Raw genomic sequence first — 13,005 nt, 5'->3', positions numbered from 1 at the left:
GGGATCCTACATACAGAACATGGAAGACAGAAAACCACATGATCATGTCATGGTTGATTAATTATATGAATAACGAAATAGGAGAAAATTTTCTCCTATACGGGACTGCAAAGGAGATATGGGATGCAATGCGGGAAACCTACTCTAGCTCGGAAAACATCTCGGAATTGTTTGAGAGTGAGGCTGCACTTCATGATCTACGTCAAGGAGACCTCACGGTAACACAATACTACAACACTCTCACTCGTCATTGGCTGCATCTCGATATGTTTGAAGTCCATCCGTGGAAGTGTAGTGAAGATACAAAGTTGTACTGGGAGATAGTGGAGCAGAAAAGGACCTTCAAATTTCTTCTCGGCCTCAACAAGAATCTGGACGAGGTCAGAGGAAGAATAATGGGTACAAAGCCTTTTTCAAGTATAAGGGAGGGCTTTTCAGAGGTTTGTCGAGAGGAAAGCAGGAAGAAGCTGATGATGGGCTCTCAAAATTCCGCTCCAACTCTTGAAGGATCCGCCTTGGCTGCTAGAGGACCACAAAATAGTGTTACTGACAACAGGCAAAGAAAAGGAAGACCTTGGTGTGATCACTGCCGCAAAATAGGACACATCAGGGAGACTTGCTGGAAGATTCACAAGAAACCATTGGATTGGAAGCCTTCTCGACCAACCAATGATCAGGAAGGCAGAATCAATATTGCTGCCACTACTGGTGACAAGGAAAAATGCACCACTTCTGCTTCACAAGCTGAAAATAGTCCCTTCACAAAGGAACAACTTGAGGTACTCCAGAAGTTGCTTAGCCAGAATGTCATGACTCAAACAAACAATAAAAACCCGGGTTCTAGTATGCGAGCACATAAAGGTAATCTTTCAAATGCTTTTGCGGTTAATAAATGTCATACAAATCCTTGGCTTGTTGACTCAGGAGCCTCGGATCATATGACGGGAGATGCCTCTATATTTCACGAGTATAGTCCAAACCTTGAGAACCATAAAATCCGCATAGCAGATGGTTCTTCATCCAAAGTTAAGGGAACAGGAGTAGTGAAAGTCACTAAGGATATAACCCTTCATTCGGTTCTTCATGTTCCTAATTTGGACTGCAATTTAATTTCAATGAGTAAATTAACTTGTGATCTCAATTGTGACTAAATTTTTCCCAAACCTATGTGAATTTCAAGAATTGAATTCGGGGAAGACGATTGGTAGTGCTAGGTAGTGTTTTGGGTTCTATCTCCTTAAGGATAATATTTCTTCAAGAACGCAATCTCAGAATAAAAATGGTGGATCATTCAAGAGTCAGTCCTGTTTAAACACTTGTGTCAATAAGGATAGTGAAATTATGTTATGGCACTAACGTTTTGGTCATCCCAATTTCATATATCTCAGAAATTTGTATCCATCATTGTTTATCAATAAAAGTCCTAAGTTTTTCAATTGTGAAGTTTGCCAACTTGCCAAACACACTTGTAGTAGCTATCCTAACTCTTCATACAAACCTTCTTGCCCCTTTGCCTTAATTCATAGTGATGTATAGGGCCCCTCAAGAGTAAAAAATATCACTGGAACTAGGTGGTTTGTGTCTTTTGTTGATGATCATACTCGCTTAACATGGGTATTCCTTATGAAAGAAAAGTCTGAAGTTGGACAAATTTTCCAGAATTTTAATTCTATGATACAAACACAATTTCAAACCAAGATTCAAATCCTTAAAAATGACAATGCCAAAAGAATACTTTGAATCAATTCTTGGAACCTATCTCATGAGTCAAGGGATTGTCCACTTAAGTTCTTGTGTTGATACCCCCCAGCAAAATGGGGTTGCCGAGAGGAAGAACAGGCACCTATTAGAGGTGGCTCGGTCACTCATGTTCACCACTCACGTTCCAAAATATTTTTGGGGAGAAGCCATACTCATAGCCACATACCTCATTAATCGGATGCCCTCCAAAATCCTTAAGTTCCAAACTCTGTTCAATGTTGTCCTTCAACATTGCCCACACACCAAATTCATCTCATCATTAGCTCCAAAGATATTTGGATGCTCTGCCTTTGTTCATATACACTCTCAACATCGTGGGAAATTAGACCCTAAATCCATAAAATGTGTCTTTCTCGGGTACTCCTCATATCAAAAAGGGTATAAGTGTTACTCTCCCACAACCAAAAGGTTCTACAACTCAATGGATGTAACCTTTTTTGAACACCAATCATTCTTTTCCAAACCTGTAATTCAGGGGGAGAACATGAGAGAATTTCAACTTTGGGATCTTGAATTTCAGCCCTCTCAATCTCTGTCCATACCAGGTCCTACTCCTCAAACAGATTCTACCAATCAATCCGAGAGTCATACTCCTACACTGAGTCCACCGAGTCTATCCCATATCCAAGATAGTCCCAGTCCAAATCGTTCTAGTCCACCTCTTCAGCTTCAACAAAACGATGAAAAGAATAAAGAGGTAATTGTTTACTCCAGGAGGAAGAAGTCTGGAAAGGAGATAGAGTACATAATGACTCTCATACTAGACCATGAAGCTGATCCGGATTCAATGCCTACACAAGTTCACTCGGGTAAGGATAATTTAGATGTTACAATTCCTGCTATGGAGAATTTAGATGTTCCAATTGCCTTGAGGAAAGGTGTCAGAACTTGCACGAATCATCCTATTAGCCGATTTGTCTCATATGTGAAACTATCACCATCATACAAGACCTTCGTGTCTACTCTTGATAGTATGCAGGTTCCCAACTCTATTCAGGAGGCTCTCAAACACTCAGAATGGAGGAAGGCAGTTAATGATGAAATCCAAGCATTGGAGAAAAATAACACATGGGTGTTGACAGATCTTCCCCCAGATAAGAAGACCGTCGGATGTAAGTGGAGTTTTACTATCAAACACAAGGTTGATGGTAGTATTGAGAGACTAAAAGCTCGACTAGTTGCTAAAGGGTTCACTCAGTCTTATGAAATAGATTACCAGGAAACTTTTGCTCCGGTGGCCAAACTAAATACTATCAGAGTCCTTTCACTTGCAGCAAACAAGGACTGGCCTCTACATCAACTGGATGTAAAAAATGCATTTTTGAATGGTGACCTTGAAGAAGATGTGTACATGGAAATACTTCCAAGACTAGAAGCAACCGTGGAAAGAAACAAAGTGTGCAAACTCAAGAAGTCTTTGTATGGACTCAAACAATCTCCTCGTGCATGGTTTGACAGGTTTGCAAAGTCAGTTGTGAGATATGGATTCATTCAATGTCAGGCAGATCATACACTGTTCGTGAAGTTCTCCTCATAAAACAAAGTGGTAGTCTTAATTGTATATGTCGATGACATCATTCTGACAGGTGACTATGAGGAGGAATTAGTGAGAGTGAAAGCAGTTCTAGCCAAGGAATTTGAAATCAAAGATCTTAGCAATCTCAGATATTTTCTCAGAATGGAGGTAGCTCGATCCAAGCAAGAAATTTTTGTCTCTCAAAGAAAGTATGTCCTGGATCTGCTAAAGGAAACATGAATGCTAGGGTGTAAACCAGTCGACACACCGATGGATCCAACTAAGAAGATAACAGCTATGATAGAGTCTGCACCAGTTGATAGGGGGAGATACCAAAGACTCGTAGGACGGCTTATCTACCTCTCTCACACAAGACCGGACATCGGCTTTCCAGTTAGTGTAGTGAGTCAGTTCATGCACAATCCTACAGAAGAACACATGGAAGCTGTGTATAGAATCTTGAGGTACTTAAAAATGACACTAGGAAAGGGTATACTATACAGGAAGACTGGAAACCAGGATATTGAGATCTACTCAGGTGCAGACTGGGCAAGAGATGTAAAGGACAGAAGATCAACAACCGGTTATTGTGCCTATGTTTATGGGAATCTAGTCACATGGAGGAGCAAGAAACAACCAGTAGTCTCAAGGAGCAGCGCAGAAGCTGAGTTTAGAGCATTGGCCCTTGGCATTTGTGAAGGAATGCGGATAAGGAGACTACTCAAGGAATTGGGGATAACAAGTGAGAAACCGATCAAGCTTTTCTGTGACAATCAAGCAACTATATGCATCGCCAAGAATCCGATACATCATGACAGAACTAATGACATTGAGATTGATCATCATTTTATCTCAGAGAAGATTAACAACTCAATAATACAATTGATCTATACCCCCACACAATCTCAAGTGGCAGATATACTCACGAAAGCTCTTCCAAGAACAAGCTTCGAAGGATTGAGTCACAAGCTGTGTTTGTTCAACATCTACAACTAAGCTTGAGGAGGAGTGTTGAGATTTCCGAATCAATTAGGGAAGATTTCTATGAATTATCCCTTATATTTTGTGTATAAATTAGGAGAATCCAGTATTCTTACCAGATCTTTATTTTTAAACTTTCCTAGTTTAGTGGGTTTGTTTCATTATTTAGTTACAACCTAAGAATAGTCAAAGCTTTACTATTTGTATATATATGTGTACTAGCTGATTCAAGGAATAAGTATTGATATTCATTCTTCCTAAAAATCTTCATGAACAATGTTTAACAAAGAGATTTCAACTACGGAGATTTTAGATACTTACTTTATTTAAAATCTACTTATTGAGTTTTTGCTCATTAGTTTTACCTTGTGATGCAGATAATGTTGTTATCGAAGAGTAAAAAAAAAATGATTTCCAAGGTTGGCTAAGTACTTCAAATCTTACATCTGGCATCTTGCTTATATGTACTTCCAAACAATAGATGGACCCAAAATGTTTTTTTTTTGTTATTATGTCGCTTTTGAATAACTGTTTAATGTTTAAGATTTGTAGTTGTAATCATTTTGCGCACTGACTCATTTTGTTCAAAAACCTTTAAGAAAATTTTGTAATGAAATCAACTACAAGTTTTCGCATCTTAAAAATGACATTATTTTTAAGTATAGAAAGTATGTTTTAAATAGCACCACCTCGCTAAATTCAGCCTTAGACCAGTTTAACGTTGGGGGCGTTACACTTGGAATCTCCACACTAGCCAAGTTAGCTACAAAAGCTTTCATAGGTTTGTTAGATGATCATATCCAATATAATGGGCCATTGGATGTTTCGTATAGGATCTTACTCCTTTCCTCAATGCAACTGGGATCTCTAAGTCATTAATATCCACTTCAAGACCTGTCATTGGTTCCGATTCTTGGTGGCGAGGAACTTCCTGGCTTTCTACATTTTTTTGGTTCTTACATAAGTTCGAACAAAAAATTTCAAGCCACTCTCTTTATGTTTATTATGTTCATGCACTATGGGTAACAGATTTTTTGGTTCATCAAGAGATTGATTTAGGATCTGATTTGAAGGAATGGATTGAGTAAGAACTAGTGGAGCTGATTTGGGAAAGATTTCAAGATCAATTTCAAGGCCATCTGGTGGGTTTATTTAAGAAATATTTGCTGAATTTTTCTCTTGATCTCCTGGGTTTTGAACATTTCCTGGCGGATTGGAAGGGATATGACTTTGGGTTTCTAAAGGAGAAAAATCCCAAAAGAATTCCCACACATTTGAATCATTTGAGGTTGAGATGGAAGTCGGTTTTGATTTTTCTCAAAAATTTTCTTCCCACACTTTCTCCCCCTGAAGGGAATTTTTGGTAAAAAATGGTTGATTTTCAAAGAATGTCACATCTCTAGATACAAAGGGCGCGTTTGGAACTCGTTCCAAAATGATTTTGTTTTTTGTATGAAAATGAAAATGAAAACGTTTTTAATCTCAGACATAAATCATTTTTGAAAATGCGTTTGGTAGTTTTATCAAGAGATTATTTTCAGTATAAAAAAACTCGTTAATGTCTCTATTTCTCTCTGCTCGAGAGAGAAGAAAACGAAAACAAAAAATGAAAAACGACTAAAAGTTATTTTTCATTTCTCTCATTTTACACTAAATTAAAAAATTGTTTTCATTTCCGTTTTTTGTCTTTATTGCGCCAAACGCCGTTTTGGAAACGTTTTCTTTTTTTCTTTCTCGAAAAATATGAAAAACAAAAACGGGATCAATTCCAAACACGGCCAAAGTATTTTCTTTTCTCTACTAAATAACATCTATACCCTTTTTGAGTCGCCGAGTATCCCAAAAAAATGCACTTATGAACCCTAGGATCCAATTTTCCCCAATGTGGATCAAGATTGTGAACAAAGGCAACACAACCAAACACTTTTAACTCTAACGAAGATAGAAACCGTGACTGTGGGTATGACTTGTATAGGCAATCTATTGGAGTTTGAAATTTTAAGACGCGTGAAGGTACCCTATTAATCATATAGGTAGCGGTCAAAACTGCATCCCCTCAAAAAAATTTTGGTAAGTTGGCAGTGAACAACAAGGAACGGGCCACTTCTAAAATGTGATGATTTTTTCTCTCAGATACCCCCACCCATTTTTGTTGAGGTGTGCTAACACATGAACTTTGACGAATTATCCCACTAGTAGTGACAAATTCCCCCCCATAGTGTTTTTGAAAAATTCAATCCCATTATCTGTTCTTAAGAATTTAATGTTCTCATCAAATTGTGTTTTAACCATGGAATGGAATTGTTTGAAAATACCCTCGGCCTCAGATTTTTCTTTTAGAAGATAAACCCAACAAACACGTGTATGATCATCAGTAAAGATAATGAACCATTTTTTATTGGTAACGCTTGAAATGCGGGAAGGTCCCCAAATATCGTTATGAATAGGAACAAACGGTTTAGATGCACAATATGATAATGGGGGAAAGGAGACACGAGTATGTTTAGCTAATTGGCAAATCTTACATTGAAATTTATCATTATTTTCAAACAAGGATGGAAACAAGAATTTCATATAAGGGAAACTGAGATGTCCTAACCTATAGTGCAATAACATAATTTTTTGAATTCTTGAAAGAGAGGTGCTTCCAACCATTTGAGCTTGCCCATGGACACTTGAATCATCCTCAAAGTAGTATAGACCATTTCGTTCCTTAGCACTGCCAATCCTCTTCTCCGATGATCGGTCCTAAACAAAACAAGCAGATGGAGAAAAGATCACTTTACAATCCAGATCTTTTGTTAACTTACTTATTGACAAAAGATTGAAATTAAGATTAGGCACATGAAGAACTTCTTTTAGGACAACATTATCTCCGATTTTTACAACACCACTACCAGCCACAACTGAAGAAGTACCATCTGCAATCTGCATCTTGTGATTTCCCGGACTAAGAACATATGATGTGAATAATTTTACACACCCAGTCATATGATCCATTGCTCCAGAATCAATAATCCATGGTTCTCCTTTCTCGGCCAGTCCACAAAAAACAGTTAAAGCTTTACCTTTTTGAGTCATAAGGGACATCGAAGAGGATTGCGCTATCATTTGTTTCAATTGTTCCATCTGCTCCTTGGTAAAGGCCGTGGTTCCCATGACTGGTTCAGTTTCCTCTTGTTTCTCCATTGATGCCTGAAACCCTTTTCCTTCATGTCCACGAGCTCGATTAGAAGTCCAATTGGCCAGTTTCCCATGTAACTTCCAACAATTCTCCTTGGTGTGATATGGTGTGATAGGGCTTTTTACAATAATCACACCATTTTTTGTTTGGTTTCCCTTCTCCTTTACTTTCTTGTCCACGGACAACTAGGGCAGAATTTTCCCCATTTGACGTGGTGGTTCCCAACATGACTCTCCTCCTTGACTCTTCTCTACGGACTTCAGCAAAGATTTCCTCGATTTGAGGAAGTGGTCTCATCCCTAGTAGGCGACCACGAACTTCATCCAAATCCTTATTCAGTCCTGCCAAGAAGTCATACACACGATCACGTTCCACCAACTTTCTATACAAAACCGAGTCTTCAGGGTCTTTCCAAGAGGGAGAAGTGAACAGGTCCAATTCCTACCACAGTCTTGTTGCCTCATGATAATATTCCGTCACATTGCTCTCCCCATGTCTTAGGTTTCGGATCTTGTTCCTCAATTCAAACATCTGTGAGGTATTTTCCAAGTCAGAGTAGGCCATTGTGACTGCATCCCAAATCTTTTTAGCCGTGGGAAAGAGGATGTATGTGTCAGCAATATTATCTTCGATAGAATGGATTAACCAAGCCATCACAATTGAATTCTGCGCCTCCCAATTTGCATAAGAGGGATCCTTCAGATTTGGTGTTGGAATTGAGCCATCTAAATATCCGAGCCTTCCCTTTCCTCGAATCACCATTAGGACCGAACGGGACCACTTGAGAAAATTCTTCCCATTCGGATTTGCAGGGAGGGATGATTGATGCTCTCGGGAATAGCAGTGGGAGCAATTGTGGAGGTTATTTTAGGGCTGCTCGTGGCAACCTCAGAAACATCACCTCCGCTTGCTCCAGTCAAAGCCGTTCTATACATTGTTTTCTTCAACCGGTGGCTCTGATACCATGTGAACACACATGGGTAGAAAACAGTGAACGAAAAACACTACTTTATTTCTTATTCTCTTATGATTTGGAATGAAGTACAACCGGCCATAAAAAGGCTCTGAAAACAGAGTAGAAAAGGAAAGAATAAAGAAGAATAATCCTTTCCTAATACAATAGGCATAAACCTAGCATATTCCTTTGACCTAAGAAATTACCATAAATAGGTCCTAATCAGTCTAGATTTGTCCACATTCCCCAGTAATGCCTTTTCTTATGAGGAGCTTTATTTACTAAAGAAATTGAATTAATACTGACGTTGTATCAACAAAACTCCAGGTATATAAAGAGTACTTACTGGAATTTCTTGATCTTTCCTTGGAGACACAAAGGCCTCATATGCTTCAGGACATACTTTCATAGCATCACGAAATACAAGACCTTGAAGATCCCCTAAATGCCTTTCTCGTAAACCAGTATCTTTGATAACCTGAATTTAAGTCCATTCCAACCTGAGTTAGCTTCATTGTTTATCAAACCGGTGAAAAAAATCATTGACATTTTCAATTGGTATCAAGGCGCTTCCATTTTATGACTCTTCATTTCAGAGCATAAACAAAAAATAGATGCCAGAGTTTCATTACCTTACACCAATGGAGATAAAACATTCAAATGCAATCAAGAATTTTACATGTATGGATTAATACCTCTAAACCACCACAGCCAGTTGCAATTATCTCCGCAGTCTCAAGAGCTCTTTTCAAGTCAGAAGAGTATATTGCAGAGATGTTAGGCTCCTTTGATAATCTGTCAGCCACCTAAAGAAAGTAAAAGAAATGTTATAAGCTTTTATCAAGTGCAGGGCATAGCCAACCAGATTGAAACACGTTATCCGCTTTCTTGAGTAGATATTTTAAAAAATAATGTATAACTTACTGCAGCGGCTTGCTGTCTCCCGGCATCATTTAATTCAACATCCAGATGACCCTGTTTAAGACAAATCTATTGATGAAATAGAATCCTTGACCAGGAAAAGGGACAAAAATCGAGTTACAAGTATACATATAGAAGAGATTAATGATGAACAAAAATGTATTAAACAAACGTGTGGGCATTAAACACAATATATAAGTTAGGAAAAAGATACTCGAACAACACTGGTCCTCATTTGAGAAACGTAAATAGTTAACAAGTTACCTATATAGATGACGGATCTAAATATGTTCTTGCTAGAAGGAACCTAAACGACATTCTGTGAAAGAAATGAGGGCATGTTTACCTCACATGAATAGAAAAGAACCGAGGGAGGAATGTTGTTCTTTCCCACCTATCCATGTATTACTTGCAAAATAAGAAATAATAATATAGTGGGGCCCACATAATATAGGGAATGTGGAAAAAGAATGTCAATCCCAACTCCCCCGAGGTACTAATACCCAGTTAATTTACTTATCTTCTCTTATCAAGCCAGGAGTTATTTAGTTATGCACAAGAATATATTAGTAATTAACTTGAAAATATCTATTCCTAAGTTTAGTAAACACAAGAAAAGAAATCGAGCATTGTTTTCGATTCCACATGCTAATAGATAAAAATCAGTGATCCATTCTTATTCCTTTACTCTTCTTTCCAAATCCATAACCTTTTCCATTACATTCTTTTGTGGCTCGGTAAACGTGCCCTAAAATTGGTGGATAGAGTAATTGATACAGTGGAATGGATAGAAAAAGATTGTATTGACCTAACCCGGACGGAAAATGGGACATGCAATCCCAAGTGTACTTAAAGAAACCCCACAAGGGGAAAACCCCCCAAATTGGAGAGAAAACACAACTCTAGTATTCAGTTGTTAAAATATTGAAGTCTAACTATTACTGTTGGAATAATTGCTTATATTGAATTTAAGGAAAAATGTGTACAACTGTACAATTGTAGATTATGGGAGATTTTGGGTAGTTTCCGGAGTGATATAGGAAAGCTTGATTTGTAGGGGTTTGACTAGGAAGATTCTAGAATATTTTATGTTTAATTTTCTGATTTTGTGTACAGGGATAAATATACCCAAACATGTAACGTTTTGATTCAATCAATAGAATTCCTCTTTCGCCTTCATGGTATCAAAGCCACGACTCTGGGAATTCTAACTTTTTTCTGCCTTCATAGCCATTGGTGTTTCAATTTTCTGGTTCACTTATCAAGCCTTAATTGCCGCTTCATCTCTCACTGATCTTTCCGCTCCTGTTTTCCTTTGGTCTCATAATTCTTGAACCAAAATCAACATGTCTGAAGAATCCGGAACAATTGTGTCAAGGGCAACTGAACAAAGAACGGAAACTGTTGTTCACAAGGCCATTGGAGAGCTTCAAACAGTTCCGGCTGCATACAAACTCAACGGGAAGAATTATCTCTAGTGGTCTCAATTTGTGAGAACCTCTCTAAAAGGGCGCGGAAAATTGAACCACCTTCTTGGAACCAGACCCGATGCAAGTGACCTGAAATTCACGGCATGGGATGAAGAAGACTCACTGATTATGTCTTGGCTGTGGGACTCAATGATCCCTGAAATCAGTGGGACTTGTATGTGTTTATCTACTGCCAAGGAGATTTAGGAGGCAGTGAGACAGACGTACTCCAAGGTACGTGATGCTGCACAAAGTTACGGAATCAAGATGAAGATTACAACGACCAAACAAGGAACTCGGACCGTCACCGAGTATGCGAACATTCTCAAAAGCCTTTGGCAGGAGATGGACCACTACCAGAACTTGAGAATGAAGTGTAGTGACGATACTGCAATACTCAAAAAGTTTATTGCGAGAGAAAGAATCTTCAATTTTCTCACTAGTCTCAATGTCGAATTTGATCCTATTCGGGTTCAAGTCTTAGGAAAAGAGGAATTGCCTTCCCTAAATGAGACCATCTCTATTATTATTGCCATAGAAAACAAAAGAGGAGTCATGCTTGAGCCCCAATCAGTTGAAGGATCGGCATTATTAACAAGTCGTATAATGGAGTACAAATCGAAGAACAATGGAGAGAAGACTTCGGCTGCAAGCACTACAAATTCTGAAACCAGCAGAACCGATTCCAGGCCTGCAAACAATGACAACTTATGGTGCACTTATTGCAAAAAAACCCAACACACCAAAGAAAACTGCTGGAAATTACATGGAAAACCCCATAGTTCAAACTGGAATAGAGGATCAAGAAACGGGCAGCAGCGAGGGCAAGCACATATTTCTCAATCTAATGAGAATGCAACCAATGATGGATCGAGTTCCAGTGGCGGAGAGAGAAGCGAATTCAACAGAGATGACATTGGAAGGTTGAGATCACTTCTCGATTCACTTGAAAAAGCTCCAGGTACCTGTTCCTTAGCACACTCAGGTAAACTTCTCCTCTCACATGCTCTAATGCTATGTTTGGTAGGAAGGAAAGAAAATATGGAAGTGATGGAAAATAGCAATTATGGAAAGGAAATTGATTTTCTTTTATGTTGTTTGGTATGAGAAGATGGAAAGAAAATGAGCTTACCTTCACTTGTTTGGTATTGGAAGTTAAATTGGGAGGAAAGAAAAAATCTTACTCGTAAATTACTTTTATACCCTTAAATTTTTTGCTTGGATGTTGATGGAGAAAATGGTAGTTTAGTAACTTTGCTCACTTTAATGAGTTATCCCCATTTTCCATCACATTTTATGCCCACTTGTGGAAAGAAAAAAAATGGTGGGACCCAAATGTATTATTTTCCACTCCATTTTCTCTTCCTTTCTCTTTTCTCTCCTACTAAACAACCTACATTTTCATTTTCCCTCCCAAAATCCCTCCACCTTCTTCCTTCCTTCTACTTTTCTTTCCTACTAAACAAACTCTAAGTGTCTCAGATTGTAACCTTTCCAGCTCTTGGGTCGTTGACTCGGGAGCGACCGACCATATGACACACCAAGCACACAAATTCCTCACATATAGCCCATGTCCCAGTAGTAGGAAAATCACGATTGCTGATGGATCCATGGCCACTGTGGCCAGCAAAGGAGATATCAAACTAAGCCCATCATTAACTTTGAGAAATGTCCTACATGTCCCAAAGCTCTCCACCAATTTGTTGTCTATTCACCAACTCACAAAGGAATTAAATTGCAGGATCTTATTTTCTTCTGATTCGTGTATATTTCAGGACCAGGTTACGAGGATGATGATTGGACGTGCTAAGGAAAGGCATGGACTTTACCACCTTGAGCTGCCAGGTGACAAAGGGATTCCACAACCTCTATCTTTTCTGTCAAATCAGTCCTCTCAAAATAAAGACCAAATTTGGCTTTACCACCTTTGACTTGGTCATTCGTCTTTTACTGTTCTTAGCATTTTGTTTCCATCATTGTTTAGGGGTGTCAATGTAAAAGATTTCCACTGTGATGTGTGTGAGTTTGCTAAACATCGACGTGTCTCCTTTCCTTTAAGCAATAAAACAACTTCAATTCCTTTTTATTTAATCCATAGTGATATTTGGGGTCCGTCCCGAGTTCCTAACATTTTAGGAGCTTGGTGGTTTGTCTCTTTTATTGATGATTGTAGTCGGGTGACATGGCTTTTTCTACTTAAGCACAAATCTGATGTGAG

At 38.5% G+C, this 13,005-nt stretch overlaps 1 protein-coding gene across 2 annotated transcripts in view; it reads right to left on the bottom strand.

The window, feature by feature from the left end:
• The window catches only part of LOC21394991 (phosphoglycerate mutase-like protein 4), a 37,640-nt gene that overhangs the window by 14,685 nt on the left and 9,950 nt on the right, over nucleotides 1–13,005 (bottom strand). For both annotated transcript variants that reach the window (XM_024170289.1, XM_024170288.1), the window contains 3 exons: nucleotides 9,322–9,372; nucleotides 9,093–9,203; nucleotides 8,744–8,875 (listed from right to left, as the gene is read on the bottom strand). In XM_024170289.1, the coding sequence (XP_024026057.1) occupies nucleotides 8,744–8,875; nucleotides 9,093–9,203; nucleotides 9,322–9,372 (294 nt within the window). The remainder of the gene's footprint in view (nucleotides 1–8,743; nucleotides 8,876–9,092; nucleotides 9,204–9,321; nucleotides 9,373–13,005) is intronic.

This window comes from Morus notabilis, unplaced genomic scaffold, assembly GCF_000414095.1.
Source record: "Morus notabilis unplaced genomic scaffold, ASM41409v2 Scaffold214, whole genome shotgun sequence".
Lineage (NCBI taxonomy): Eukaryota > Viridiplantae > Streptophyta > Magnoliopsida > Rosales > Moraceae > Morus > Morus notabilis.
The sequence above is the reverse complement of the archived record's forward strand: the minus strand, read 5'-3'. Positions and strand labels throughout refer to the sequence as shown.